Consider the following 16,195-nt stretch of genomic DNA (forward strand, 5'->3'; position numbering starts at 1 on the left):
TTAATTCGACCCATATATCTAGACACAGCACAAGAAATATATGACATTATACAGACACTATTAGAAAACAATTACATCACAAAAAAACAAAGTTTTTACCTAAGGGGGGAGGAAAATCCTAGACCAAGGGTTTTTTACCTCCTCCCCAAAATACACAAACAGCCTCAGTCCTGGAGTGTACCATATGAGATCCCGGCAGGGAGACCTATTGTTTCAGACTGCAACAGCGAATCCTACAGGATCGCAGAATACATAGACCATTTCCTCACTCCACTGTCAACTAAACACAACAGCTACATAAAAGACACATACGACTTCATACGCATAGTTAAAAACACTAAAATAACACAGGACACCATTTTATTCACAATTGACATAGATAGTCTCTACACAAACATAAACACTGCAGCAGGGCTAACAGCTGTAAAACTCTGGATGGAGAAATACCCGGACGACAGCCGCCCGGATACATCTCTCCTACAACTGTTAGAAATAAACCTGACAAAAAATGATTTTGAATTCAACAAAGAATTCTTTTTACAAATCAGCGGCACAGCGATGGGTAAGAAATTTGCACCGGCCTACGCTAACATTTACATGGCACACTGGGAGGAGACTGTTTTTCAAAAATGCCCCAAATTACCCACCAATTATTTTAGATACTTAGATGACATATGGGGAACATGGACACACAGTTTAGAGGACTTCAAACACTTTATACAAATCCTCAACACACACCATAGAATGATAACAGTTAAATACATCACGCATAACCAACAAATAGATTTCTTGGACACTACCACATACAAGGGACCCTCTTTTTCCCAAACACACACCTTAGACACTAAAGTTTTCTTTAAAGAGACTGACACACACACACTTTTACATAAAAACAGTCTCCACCCTAAACACACTTTCAAGGGCCTGATCAAATCACAATTGCTCAGGTTCAACAGGATTTGCACACAGGTAATAGATTTTGAAGAGGCTACCCAGACCCTCTTCAATGCATTAAAACCAAGGGGGTATTCCAGATCTTTCCTCAGACAGGTCCGGAAAACTTTCTTGACCACCAGACAACAAGACACGCGCAAAATCATTCCGCTAATCACCACCTACTCAGCATTTAGCCTAGCTGCAAACAGAAAAATTAAATTAAATCTAACCCGCACTCTACAAAACACAAACATTATCCAGGACTATAAAATTATCTCAGCATATAAAAGAAATAAAAATCTTAAAGATCATCTGGTAAGCAGCAAACTACCAGAAATTAATACTTTACCAACACAGGGCCCAATATTTTACAAACAAGCCACTACAGTCAGAAACACCACTACCAACACAACCTACATAATAAAACAAACACTAACTAAAAACTGCATATATGCCATTAAGTGCAAACAATGTGGTATAATATATGTAGGAGAAACAGGGAACACAATCAAATGTAGACTAGCACAACATATATACATCATTAGAAATCACAGAGAGACAGACACACACCTGGTGGCTCATTTCCTTCACCATGGACTTGAGGCACTAGAAATATCGGGCCTTCAAATGAACAAGAATTGGACACCGGAGGAGAGACGCAGGTTTGAGAAACACTGGATTCTCAAACTTAGCACTCTATTTCCAAGAGGACTAAATCAACGCACATAGAGCACCGACACAAGAGGGACCAAATTCTTCCTACTTAAAGGCTTCAGTACCCTGAATGGCCAGTGCAAACTTTTATTTCCCAAGAGGCCCTAATATGGGACAACTTGGGAAATAAAGATTTCTTACTTACCTAACCCCTAAACCCTAACCCTAACCCTAGCCATTTAATAGAACCATCCTTAAAATAGGTCTTTAAAATAACAAAAGAATCACCCATCAGAAAAAACAAAAGGTTATCTTCTGGCAGGATACAGCCGTTTTTGACCAAAATTCCAGAGAGCTAGGGCCATTAAGGACACAAAGGGGACACATCCACCAATGAGGACCCCACAAACCAGTGGCCTCAAACAGGTCCTCTCTGTGACCTGATAAACAGAACCACAATCCTCTCACACTCACACCTGAAGAAGCCTAAGACAAGGCGAAACGTTGTGTCGACATATGCTTTGGAAGACAGCAGAGGAACACATCCCACTCGGAGGAACTCTCCCGCTGCTGATCCCGAAAGAGCAAAACAAACCTGAACATTTTCACAGACGAGACACCAGGAGGAATCCTGCAGCAACACGGTACAGACTGCACTACCTTGTGGTGGAAACCTAACGGTGTCAACTAAACCACAAGGTAACAGTCTTGGTAAGTATAGACTGCTTTGATAAGCGTCAACCTCGTGTTGACAAAGCACGCTATCAAACAGTCGAAACCTGCACCGCCGCTTGCACAACATTTTAATGATAAAAGATTACTAACTTTAAACATTAAAAACACTAAAGATCTGTAAAATTTGAAAAATATTAAACAATTCTAGAAAATAAAAAAAGTTTAAACCACATGAAAAAAGTCTTGCATTTATTCTCAAAATTAGAAAATTAAAAACATCTAAAAACACACCACCTTACCAGTGGAGGCTCCTCCATAGAGGTGGAGGAGGCCTGGCCTCCCTAATAATTTGAGAGAAGAGAGAGATTTAAAAAAAACAATAAATATATTTATTTTATTTATTTATTTTAACAAAAAACATATTTTTTATTTTTTATATTCATATTATTTTAGTTTTGTTCATAAATCTAAATTTTCCCATGGCTAAAACCCAATATTGCAATTGTAAAGCAACAGGCCAGATTTCCCTATCAGTTTGTATTAAGGGAGGCCAGGCCTCCCCTAGGAAATTAGCTTTTCATAGAAGTCAATGTAATGCATTTTTTTTCATGCCAATATGTGATTGGCCAGATCACTGAAAATGGGTGGGCGACGGAGGCCTGGCCTCACCATGCATTGTGTCCAGGGCTGAAAGATTGACATTTTGTTCGTCCAATCACATGCTACTGGTTCATTTGGAATCAACTTTCTTTTCCTATTCAACACAGAAGCCATTTTGAGAATTCGCTAGTCACTTCAGTCAAACAAACACTCGCCATAGTGGCTACGAGTGTCCTATCAACTTGTGCTTTTCAGGAAATTTAGAGAACACCCCTGGCTATCATCCCTGGAGTTTATAGCTCATTTGGCCAAACACTTTTGCTTAAAACTACCTCGGAAGTCGGCGAGATTCTGGCGCAATTTGAGATCTTGGGCTGGAGATATGCAGATTCCAGATACTAGGGAGTGAGAATGACATTCAATAGGTCATGTTAGACACCATTTGGGATTTATTGAACAGTTTTATTTTTAATGTAGTCCATTTCGTTTTATTACAAGTCAATTTAATAATCTTCCATATCAAATTACTGAATTGTTGCTCTGTGAGGAAATTCACTCTAAATACGAATAGAGTGCTGCCCTCTAGTGGATAACGTTAACGTTAGATAAAGCCAACTGGAACCATATTTTTACATATTTTATATTAAATATATTGAATAAAACTACAAAAGAAAGAAAGATAGAAGAAAGAAGATAAAGAAAGTGTTATCTTATCTTTTTTATATGCTAAACTTGATTAAATTGGTGATTACGTGTTGAAGCTGTAGAAGAATGAAAAATGTAAGCTAAACAAAATTGTTTTTAACTACATAATTAAAATTCCTGCCTTTTACACATGTTCACTTGGCATTTATATTACATCCAAATGTCATTTCTCAGCTTAATTATCAGGCAGGCTCATAGACTTACAGCAATGTCATTTCTTCAGGAAGGCACAAGGCTAAGCTCTGCACAATGAATTTCATCAGCCAGAACTTTCTGACTGTAGCTTACACTCCAAATAGTATGCCTTTGGCCAGCACAAAGACAGATAAGAGAACAGGGAACATTCCATCGCGAGTGAAGTGAGCAAGCGGAAAAAAATGGCCTCCTCAATTCTGGAAGTCACCAGCCTCCACTGCACCTTACCCACACCAAAACACCATGACGGCTTTCGCTGAGGCCACTAGGACCCTCTTCCGAGTCATCCAGACAACGCATCACCTGCAGAACACTGCAGTGTCTGGAGCCGGGACAGCACCACCCACCAGTTTATTTAAAAAGATGCAGGAACTGGCCACCCTGGTGAGACCGGCCTCCCCGACAGAGGACACCATGTTGTTACTGATGGGGAATGCCTGGAACTGGGTCCACACATGCATGCAGATCTTGGAGGAACACTATCTAAAGATCCTGGAACAACTCACTAAAAAGTTGGAGAGAATCCAGCTGAACAACTGGCCGGAGGCGTTCCAGGTGGCGGCCAGGTGGGCCAAAAAGAAGTTTGGCCAAAGATTACACCCGACCACCCTGGACATTGCCCAGGAAACAGTGGCCCCAATTTGGAGAACTGTAAGACGCACAACTCCAGTCTCCACTAGCAACAGATTCACTGCTCTTTGAAGAACATTATAGGGTGCTGAAGGGTGTGGAAGGACACCTCTTTGTTGTACAGCCTCGTGACCCAGGGCATTGGACTAATAGCACAGCAGGGAATATCTTGAACTCTTGGATGAAACAATTAAACTAGAGGTTGGGGGACCGTGATCACTCACCCCTACACAATCTAATATAGTGAACTTATCCCTTACCTATACTTTACTATATGCATGAATCTGAACAAATGCTGTTGGAAAAGGGCCTGTTTTTTATTCCAATGCCATTAGGAGTGGACAAAGACTGTCTTCGCAGAGACCTTTACAAGTATCACAGACGTCTAAAATTGTTAGATCACTTTGCATACACCACAGATCCTGTGCCGAAATTGTTCATCGAACCCTCTAAGTGGGAACCTAAGTGGGACTCAGTTCCTGAGCCAATAAAAAATCTAATTAGGTGTGACACTCGAGGACTCAAGAGAGTTTCTTATAGGATTGCGGGAGAAGATAATTTATCAATGGAAGAACGACAAGCATTAAATAAATTAAGACATAGGAATGGACAGGACATAGTAATAAAACCTGCAGTTAAGGGATCAAAGATAGTCATTATGGATAAAACCCAATACCTTACAGAGGCAAATAGACAACTGCATAATTCTAGTACCGCTGGCTCGCTCTCTACAACTGGAGACGCAGAGTAGGGTTCGCGAAATTGTGAGAGAGCTGTATGAGAATAAATATATCTCCTCTAAACAAAAATACTATTTATATGGCTCGGACCCTCCACGCCCACGGAAATTCTATCTCCTTCCAAAGATCCATAAGGATCCTAGGACGTGGACGGTTCCTCACAAAATACCCCCTGGTCGACCGATCGTTTCCGATTGTGGAAGCGAATCGTATCGAGCAGCAGAGTACATTGACTACTTCTTAAATCCCTTATCTCAGAAACACCTTAGCTATGTGAAGGATACATATGAATTTGTAAACAAGATCAAAACAATAGATGTCCCACCTGGAGCGATGCTTTTCTCCATTGATATAGATTTGTTGTATACCAACATAGATACTCAATTGGGTCTAAAGGCAGCGAGACAGATCTTTGTGAAATACCCTGATCGCACTAGACCGGACGAGGCCCTTCTTTCCCTTCTGGAACTAGGTCTGACACGAAATGATTTTGAGTTTGGCTCCAGACACTTTCTCCAGGTGCACGGGACTGCAATGGGGAAGAAGTTTGCTCCGGCATATGTCAACATTTATATGGCGGATTGGGAGCAAACTGTCTTCCCCAAATGCTCGAAGATCCCCTCATTGTATATTCGATACCTGGATGACATTTTTGGGGTTTGGTGCTACTCGCAGTCTGATGAAGGATCGTGTCTTTTTTTTTAGTGTGTATCACAGTTTGTTTATAATAAAGCACATGAAGCATGGCGTGCCCTTTTGTCCCTTTAATTAATTTTTTACTTACCCTCTTGGTCTTTCCTAGCCACCATAGTATTTATTTATTGAATTAATTCAAACATTTAAGTATTTACTTATATGTATATATTTATTGAATCAACATAGATTGGCCCCTATATTTGTCTGTCTTTTACTCATGCATTCATTAATTCACTATGTCTGTGCCGTGCTCTTACTGGATGGGCTCCACACACAGGTCCCTTGTTGCGCGATCATCGCCATGGGGTGTTTGGTTTCAGGGGGGAATGATGCAGGTGCTTCTCCCTGAGCTATTCTTCTGTCAGTTATTTATAAAACACCACCTGAATAAGGAGAATTCATTCCTACTTAGAAGAATAGCAAATAACATACAGAACAAACACAACATATAGGTTACATACAGAGTACAAAATAGGAGAGTTGTTTTTTTTGCACAACTGGGGAAAGGAGGAGTTTCCTTTGCCCCATTGGCCAGTGCAGGGGGCACTTGGCAGCCAGTAATGGCGCTGGAGGGCCTTCCTCACACACACAGCCTAACCCTTAACCTTAACCCTAATCATAATCATAACCCCAACACTAACCCGAACCCTAATCATAGCCCCAATACTAACCCTAATCATAATCATAACCCCAACACTAACCCTAACCCTAATCATAGCCCCAATACTAACCCTAATCATAACCCCAATACTAACCCTAATCACTACCCTTACCTCATTACATTACATTACATTATTGGCATTTGGCAGACGCTCTTATCCAGAGTGACGTACAACAAAGTGCATACCCATAACCAGGGATAAGTGCGCTGAAAGACCCTAGAGGGAAGTACAATTTGCTACCTGTACAACAAAGATAAGGACGAGGGCCAATATATATATATATTTTTTTGGAACAAAGAAACAAACAACAAAGCAAAAGTGACCAAACTTAACTATCCAAACACTGCTTACCTAGCCAACTAAAAATACCGATACACAAAGCAAGCCACAGAGACAACAATTAAGGTTCACAGGGAGGTAGGGAGGGATGGGGAGAGGTGCTGCTTGAAGAGGTGTGTCTTCAGCTTGCGCTTGAAGGTGGGGAGAGATTCTACAGTTCTGACCTCAACGGGGAGTTCGTTCCACCACCGTGGAGCCAGAACAGACAGCAGTCGTGAGCGTGAGGTGGAGGTTCGGAGAGGGGGAGGTGCCAAGCGGCCTGTGGAGGCAGAACGAAGAGGTCTGGCAGGGGTGTAGGGTCTGATGATTTTTTGTAGATAAGCTGGGGAAGACCCCTTAACTGCTTGGAAGGCTAGCACCAATGTTTTGAATTTGATGCGAGCCATGACAGGCAGCCAGTGGAGGGAAGTAAGCAGGGGGGTGACATGTGAGTATTTGGGAAGGTTGAAGACCAGACGAGCTGCTGCATTCTGGATGAGTTGGAGGGGTCTGATGGCGGACGCTGGGAGGCCAGCCAAGAGGGAATTGCAGTAGTCCAGGCGGGACAGAACCATCGCTTGGACCAGGAGCTGGGTCGAGTAGGGGGTGAGAAAGGGGCGGATTCTCCGTATGTTGTATAGGAAGAACCTGCAAGACCGGGTCACCGCCACAATGTTCTCGGAAAGAGACAGTCTGCTGTCCATCACCACGCAGAGGTTCCGTGCACTGGGTGACGGCGTGAGTGTGGTATCCCCGAGGGAAATGGAGAGATCCAGATGGGGAGAGGTATTAGCAGGGATGAATATCATTTCAGTCTTGCCTGGGTTGAGCTTTAGATGGTGGTTGTCCATCCAGCTCTGGATGTCCCTCAGGCAAGCAGAGATACAGGCTGAAACCTGCATATCAGACGGCGGGAACGAGACAAAGAGTTGGGTATCGTCCACGTAGCAGTGGTAGGATAGCCCATGTGCAGTGATCACAGGGCCAAGGGAGCGAGTGTAAAGAGAAAAAAGAAGCGGGCCAAGGACTGAGCCCTGGGGAACTCCTGTGGCGAGGGGCCGAGGTGTCGATACCGAACCAGCCCAGGCAACCTGGAAGGAGCGACCAGAGAGGTAGGACTCAATCCAGCCCAGGGCTGTGCCACAGATGCCCGTTGCTGACAGGGCAGACAGGAGGATGGAGTGATCCACAATCCTCATCTCTAACCCTAACAATAACCCTAAACCTAACAAACCCTCACCTCAATCCTATTCCTTGCCTAATCCCATTTACCCTAACCCCAACCTACCCTGGCTCCATTCCCACCTCAACCCCAACCCTTACTTACCCCAGCCAACCCTTACTAACCCCAGCCAACCCTTACTTACCCCAGTCCTACCCTACCCCCAACCCTTACTTAGCCCAGTCCTACCCTATCCCCAACCCTTACCTACCCCAGCCCAACCCTTACCCCAACCTAATCCTTCTCACCCTAACCCCAATCAACCCCAGCTCCACTCTCACCCCAACCCCAATCAACCCCAGCTCCACTCTTACCCCAACCCTAACCTCAGCTGAATATGACCTGACCCCATTCTTACCTTAAATTTCAATTTAAAGCTGCAACCTACCCTGACTGTACTGTCCAGCTTTGGTTTGGGGGATATATCATAATTGTGGATTTGAATTAGTGTTAATAGGCAGTTTGTCTTTTTGGATTCTTCAAATTTTTAAACTAAAAATTCACCCTTATTGATTTTGCAGTTTCTTGATGACTGGAAAGAAGGGAGGGGGGGGGGATGTTCCCATGTGCCAGGGCATAGTGCTTTGTTTCCCCCTTGGGGTTGAAAACTCATCACACTTCTCTCGACCTAACCCCCTAACCCTACCCTAACACTAACCCTAACAAACCCTCACCTCAAAGGATGGAAGGATGCTTTGCGGATTTATTTATTCATTTTTTTCCACACTGCTGTTGATAAACAGTATATTCAAGCTGTGCTGAATTAAATCAATCAAAGTTCCATCAATAAAAATGTCCATGTTACAGTTAGTGCAAGAAACAGCTTTTTCTACACAGAACAGACCTGGGGCCTCATTTATAAACGTTGTGTAGGCACAAAAGAATGCGTCCGCCACTTTCTAAGCAAACTTTGGCATTTATAAAAAACGAACTTGACCGGTAAATGTGCGGTCCTCCACGGAAACTCTGACCCATGCGTACGCACATTAACTGTAGAAATGAGAAACTGTGCCTTTAATGCTCGTGACGTAAGACCAGGAAAACGGGAAGTGAAACAGGATTTAAAAAGGTATAAAGATTTGCCGGGAGTTGTGGCTGGGTATGGCTGCTATAAGGACGTGCTTCGTCCCTGTTATACTTATTAAAGTGTTGTGTTGTTGAATTTCGTTATACGGGTTCTCTCCCTTCCTAAGTGCAACACAACATTTGGCGACGAGAGAAGTCGAAAATTACACAGATACCACTGTGTAAAATAAATCGAAATTGATTGTTGTTGATTGTACTCTTTTCTGCATGTTTACACTAGGACTCGGAACTATACTGTCCTCTCAGGTCCTCTTTGCACTTGTTCTTGTGTTTAATTTGCACTTTGTTGTACGTCGCTCTGGATAAGAGCGTCTGCTAAATGCCATGCAATGTAATGTAATGTAATGTAATGAAATATTACCTGTCACGTACCATATACGAAGAGTTCATTTGCAAAAATGGATAAAAGCCTCTCACAACGAATAAACAAACAGCTGTTTGATTGATGCTCCCTGGAGTGCCCAAAAAATATGATTTAGGATGATAAATATAAACGGAGATGTTGTAAAATAATCCCTCAAATATGTAGACGAATTGTTAAACAATATTAAATGTATTCTCATAAATAATATGGTGAAGAGTCGGACAAATTGCGCTGCACTGATGCCGTTTACAATGCGTCAGTCGGGCAGATACGAGCATAGTTTCATATATTGTTATCATATTCATATATTATGCTTTTTTCCAATGGTGCTAGACAAATAACGTGTATTATTATTATTATTATTATTATTATTATTATTATTATTATTATTATTATCATCGTCATCACATTCGTTGTGCAGAACTGTTCGTCATTTACAATCAATCAGGATGATTCCCACACCTGTAGCTTTTCAGAGGCAATCAAATGGTTGAAATCCCTTTTCTTGGCCTTCGTTTCAGTGTTTGCCATTGTCGTCTTCGTGAAATGCATATTCATTAGGGGTGTTTCACTGCCTATTTATAGGCAACTGTGGGCGGGACATGAAGCTGGCAAAGTTGCGCCACATTTAGAGTTGATTGTGATTTATAAAGGAAAACTGGCGTGGGACGTGCGTATGCACTGTTTTATAAATCAGAATATTTTTTTGCGTACGCACGTCCTAGGTTTCATGCTTACGCAACCTTTTGACGTGAATCCTAAGCAGTTTTATAAATGAGGCCCCTGGTCTCATTAGAGGGTGTGTGTGCACAAGTAAAAATCTATTAACCATCGCCTCCCACATCCAATCCTGCCCCAAGCTTGCTGATATAAACCACTTAATTGATCACACCCTAGAATGTTTGAAATATATAAACACTTTATTTTGTGAAGCAAAAGCAGTTATTTTCAGACAAAATGCAAAAAAATTTAGTACAATAATATGTACAATTCACAAGAGTATTTCCACTTTCTGTAAACAAAAATACAGATTTTGATTGTTACTGTGTCACCTACTCACAAAAATATGACATCTCTTGGAAACGTACCTAATACATATGTATCTCTAAGTTTACCAAAACTGACAAAAAGGAGGACATCTTTCTTAAACTGATGTTAAAGGTAGCACAGTGCTTGGTTTCATATCAATCTTATTAGAAAAAGATGAAAACCAAAGTAAACAAACACCAGACTATAGTAAAAATTGTACATTTGAAAGATGAAGGGATTGAATAAGAATAAATGAAAAAGGGTGAATTTGGCTTTCTGGGGTGTCCGCTCTAAAAACCTCACGGCCATTTCTCCCCTTCTTATACAGCATGTAAATAATACTAAACCCAAAACCCAACGCACAAACCACAGAACTCAGGAGCATAACAGTGGTATTGCTTCTACTGTGTGACGGCACCAGTTACTCATGTAAACAAGGACTTATTTTTGGTTCCTAATTCATAGGGCTTTTGGGTTAAAGGGAAAGAGACAAACTCTCCATAGAAGAGTGGTTTATTTGTAATATTAACAATTGTTTTGCCGTACTTAAAACAGGAGTGACTTCCAATTTGTGCCCATGTATCACATTTATACCACAGAGCATCTATACTTTTCCAATACTTTGTCTCTCTAGAATATTCCTTTGCACACACAGCATCTCTCAAGATTCTCCCACAGACTGGGAACACAGGTTTAGAAATACAACAGCGAAACATCACCCTCCATCTGGAAAAAGTACACAGTACCTTGCAGGTCAAAACATACACAATTTATAATTCCAACAGGTGTGCACAGTACCTGGGGGCATCAAACACAAGGACTGCACTCAAGGGAGGATTTACATTTCCAACATGTAAAACATTTTCTAAGGTGCTGCAGTTACGGCTCAGTGCCACTGGGGGCAGTGCAGGCCTGGATGGGGGAGGGGCCGTTTAATGAGGGATGTCTGCAGCGCATGGCCAGGTGGGAGTGATGGCTTCCATGAGCTGCTCTGGGCAGTCAGAAGTGGCTCTGGGCAGTCAGGGGAAAGTGGAGTCAAATTTTTAGGCAGCAGGTGAGGCAGGGGGCTGGTATGTGCTTTGCCCAGGATAGGGGGCATTAAGGGGCAACTCTGACTGGTAGGGAGTTAGGGGTCAGAGGTCAGAGGAGAGGTGGACACTCCGGCTGGGGGAGAGGCGTTTGTGCTGGGTCAGGGGTCAGAGGTCAGAGGAGAGGTGGACACTCCGGCTGGGGGAGGGGCATTTGTGCTGGGTCAGGGGTCAGATGTCAGAGGAGAGGTGGACACTCCGGCTGGGGGAGGGGCATTTGTGCTGGGTCAGAGGAGAGGTGGACACTCCGGCTGGGGGAGGGGCATTTGTGCTGGGTCAGGGGTCAGAGGTCAGAGGAGAGGTGGACACTCCGGCCGGGGGAGGGGCGTTTGTGCTGGGTCAGGGGTCAGAGGTCAAAGGTCAGAGGAGAGGTGGACACTCCAGCTGGGGGAGGGGCGTTTGTGCTGGGTCAGGGGTCAGAGGAGAGGTGGACACCGGCTGGGGGAGGGGCATTTGTGCTGGGTCAGAGGAGAGGTGGACACTCCAGCTGGGGGAGGGGCGTTTGTGCTGGGTCAGGGGTCAGAGGAGAGGTGGACACCGGCTGGGGGAGAGGCGTTTGTGCTGGGTCAGGGGTCAGAGGTCAGAGGAGAGGTGGACACTCCGGCTGGGGGAGGGGCGTTTGTGCTGGGTCAGGGGTCAGAGGTCAGAGGAGAGGTGGACACTCCGGCTGGGGGAGGGGCGTTTGTGCTGGGTCAGAGGTCAGAGGTCAGAGGAGAGGTGGACACTCCGGCTGGGGGAGGGGCGTTTGTGCTGGGTCAGGGGTCAGAGGTCAGAGGTCAGAGGAGAGGTGGACACTCCGGCTGGGGGAGGGGCGTTTGTGCTGGGCAGGGCTGATGTGCTCATCCTGGAGGCTGCAGGCAGAGAAGCGGCTGTGGGGGGGCCCAGCGGTGAGCACATGGCCCACCTGCTCGAAGGACCGGGAGAAGCCCACAGGGCCGGCCTGGGATGCGGTGAGGGCGGTGGCTTTGGGCACCGACTGGCTGGAGGTCAGGGTTAGCCTCTTCAGAGACAGCAGCTCCAGGTTCTCACTCAGCGCTCGCCCACCCGCGTCCCGGCTGGCCCTCCCCCCGCCCCCGCCCAGCCTGCGCTGGCTCTTCCCCGAACTCTTACCCCCCCCCAAAGGAGCGATCTTACCCCCCCCGGCCGGAGCGGCACTGATGGTAACACAGGGGGGGGCATCGCCGGCCGATCGCATGCAGAAGCCCTCGTCCACCTCCGTGATCTCCGCCAGGTCCTCCGGGGAAACCAGGTCCACTGCATCTGATAAAAACAGCGGAAACTCAGACCCCTGCCACCCTGAACCCAACACCCCTATAAGACCCCTGCCACCCTAAACCCAACACCCTTATGAATCTGAACAAATTGGCTGAAAGAGTGCTGGCCACTGCAGGACTGCGGCAGTGTTGGGCTAGCCAAGGTATGGCGGACAGGCCAGTCCACACCCCTTACATTACTCCAGCTACGGGGGGGGGGGGGGGGCAATTAAATCCACAGATGATTAGGTCAAGAACCAGGGTTGGGAATTTAGCCAGGACACTGGTGTTTACTTTGTTTATACTACACTATATTTACACTATATTTAATGAAACCACATGGAGAGGTGCCCATGACCGTACATCCAGCATGTAGGTAGAGAAGGAGAGAGAGAAAGAAAGAAATGTGGGGCCTGATTCCAGCAGAAGCAGCAATGGCATGCAAATTAAAACAGAAATGCTGAAATCATCTTCTGGATAATGCGCTTTTTATCAGGAGGCAAGCAAGGATAGTGATTAAACTTGGTCAATGAGGAAGAAGCTTTCAGCCGCCATTAGGAAAAGACATCACTGGGGCCAGGCGAACAGTGCAGAAGAAACACATCACCCTGAGTTTACAGGCCTGGCACAGTCTGCCCTAAACACATCACCCTGAGTTTACAGGCCTGGCACAGTCTGTCCTAAACACATCACCCTGAGTTTACAGGCCTGGCACAGTCTGCCCTAAACACATCACCCTGAGTTTACAGGCCTGGCACAGTCTGCCCTAAACACATCACCCTGAGTTTACAGGCCTGGCACAGTCTGTCCTAAACACATCACCCTGAGTTTACAGGCCTGGCACAGTCTGCCCTAAACACATCACCCTGAGTTTACAGGCCTGGCACAGTCTGTCCTAAACACATAACCCTGAGTTTACAGGCCTGGCACAGTCTGTCCTAAACACATCACCCTGAGTTTACAGGCCTGGCACAGTCTGTCCTAAACACATCACCCTGAGTTTACAGGCCTGGCACAGTCTGCCCTAAACACATCACCCTGAGTTTACAGGCCTGGCACAGTCTGCCCTAAACACATCACCCTGAGTTTACAGGCCTGGCACAGTCTGCCCTAAACACATCACCCTGAGTTTACATGCCTGGCACAGTCTGCCCTAAACACATCACCCTGAGTTTACAGGCCTGGCACAGTCTGTCCTAAACACATCACCCTGAGTTTACAGGCCTGGCACAGTCTGCCCTAAACACATCACCCTGAGTTTACAGGCCTGGCACAGTCTGCCCTAAACACATAACCCTGAGTTTATAGGCCTGGCACAGTCTGTCCTAAACACATCACCCTGAGTTTATAGGAGGGTCAATGTGCTCTTATAGATGGATCAAGGCTATACAAGAAGGAACTCTTGGGTAATTCCATGTCAATTCAAAACGCTTTTGGACTGCACAGATTTTAATGAGATTTGGTATGCCGAATTGACCTTAAGAAAACCCGGAACCAAAATGATTCCCGGCTGAAGACCGGAAGCCCGATGCTGGTGAGGCCACTGGAGGAACCTGTGGTTGTTAACACAGCCAGTGCAGGGAGACACTTCACTGGAGGAACCTGTGCTTGTTAACACATCCAGTGCAGTCAGACACTTCAGAAGGCATGGAGTTACTTCAGTCAAAATAATTCAGCCCTGGAATTATACTCTGACTCATTGAAGCCCTAACGATTAAATCACCTGGGTCTGGGCCTTGGTAACCATCTTATTTTTTTTATTTTTTTTAAAGTAACAGAATAATCCAAAAGGGTTCCTTTTACATGGGGCCCTGTTCCATTTTTTCTCAATTATAAACAGCAAAAATGCAATCTTGCTTTAAAATGCGCAGAAAGGTCTCATGTTTACCATTTAGAGTTCAGGTTTGCTTTTAATCACATACAGATTCATTGTAACAGACATTTAACTCACGCAAAGTAGTGCATTTTGTTAATCTCACGGATTATTCTCACAGATTAACAATATGATAACAATGAGTATGATTTCGGTTCCAGGGGATTCTGAAAAGGCCAAACCAGCATACCAAAAATCAGTGACAATGCGGCCCAAAAGTGTGTTGAATTGACATGGAATGCCTCAGTTTCAGTAAAATCAGGCAGCGGTTTATTGTTCCAAATTATTATTCTTTTACTCTTCACCATCCCACATGTAAACCAGAGGTTCTTTTTGGCTAACTGAAGAAACATGCTTTGCAGTTTAAGTGACACCTGATTGCTACTAGACTGCTAACCCTAACCCTAACTGACCGTACAGTTGTGTTCAAGAAAATAGCAGCACAACATCAGTAACTTGATGAACCACTGTTATTAGTAGTAGTGATATTTCTGCATGGCAAATACTTTACTTGTAGATGTAGTAGATGTAATAGAAAAACAACAGACCCAACTGTCATGACAAGCATGCTGCTTGTTCTGAGTAATTGGCTCATTCATTGAAAGGGGCGTGTTCAAATTAATTAGAGAATTCATTCATTCTGTGAAAAAACAGGTGTCATTAATTGTACTTTATTACGGAAGAAGGGAAGCAAAACACATTGTTATAAAATATATTTCCTTCTGAATTGCTAAATTGGCCATTCCAAACATTGTTCGGAGGAACGTTATTTGATTAAAAAGTTGATTGGAGAGGGGAAAACATATAAAGAAGTGCAGCAAATTATAGGACACTTAGCTAAAATGATCTCAAATGCTTTAAAATGGCAACAAAAACCTGAAACAAGCAGAGGAAAACGAGCAACTACTGTTAAAAAGGATTGAAGAATAGTCAGAATGGCAAAGATTCAGCCACTCATCAGATCCAGAAAGATCAAAGATGATCTACAATTACCTGTATGTGCTGTTCCAGTCAGAAGACGTTTGACCGAAGCTAAGCTATCAGCAAGAAGCCCCTGTAAAGCACCATTATTTAAAAAAGGGCATATGCAGAATCTGTTAAAAATTAACCAAGGAACACATTGATTGGCCCAAACAGGAATGGCGTAACATTCTGTGGACTGATGAGAGTAAAATTGTTATTTTCGGGTCTAGTGGTTGTTGACAGTACGTCAGACGACCCTCAGGTACTGAATTCAAGCCGCAGTACACTGTGAAGACAGTGAAGCATGGTGGTGTAAAAATCATGGTATGGGGATGTTTTTCATACTACAGTGTTGGGTTCATATACCAGGGATCTTGGATCAGTTTGAATACATCAAAATACTCAATGAGATTATGTTGCCGTATGCCGACGAAGAAATGCCCCTGAAATGGGTGTTTCAAGAATGACCGCAAACACACCAGTAAGCGAGCAACATCTTGGCTCCA

The 16,195-nt window shown here is 44.3% G+C and overlaps 1 protein-coding gene across 5 annotated transcripts in view; it reads right to left on the reverse strand.

Moving 5' to 3' along the window:
• Window positions 1-10,384: 10,384 nt before the first annotated feature.
• hycc1 (hyccin PI4KA lipid kinase complex subunit 1) overlaps window positions 10,385-16,195 on the reverse strand; it is a 30,060-nt gene continuing 24,249 nt past the window's right edge. For 3 of the 5 annotated variants that reach the window (XM_061230176.1, XM_061230175.1, XM_061230177.1), the window contains one exon: window positions 10,385-12,860. In XM_061230176.1, coding sequence (XP_061086160.1) covers window positions 12,370-12,860 — 491 coding nt within the window. In that variant the 3' untranslated portion in view covers window positions 10,385-12,369. The remainder of the gene's footprint in view (window positions 12,861-16,195) is intronic. The other 2 variants (XM_061230178.1, XM_061230179.1) reach the window with 1 other exon arrangement.

This window comes from Conger conger, unplaced genomic scaffold (genome assembly GCF_963514075.1).
Source record: "Conger conger unplaced genomic scaffold, fConCon1.1 SCAFFOLD_74, whole genome shotgun sequence".
Classification (NCBI taxonomy): domain Eukaryota; kingdom Metazoa; phylum Chordata; class Actinopteri; order Anguilliformes; family Congridae; genus Conger; species Conger conger.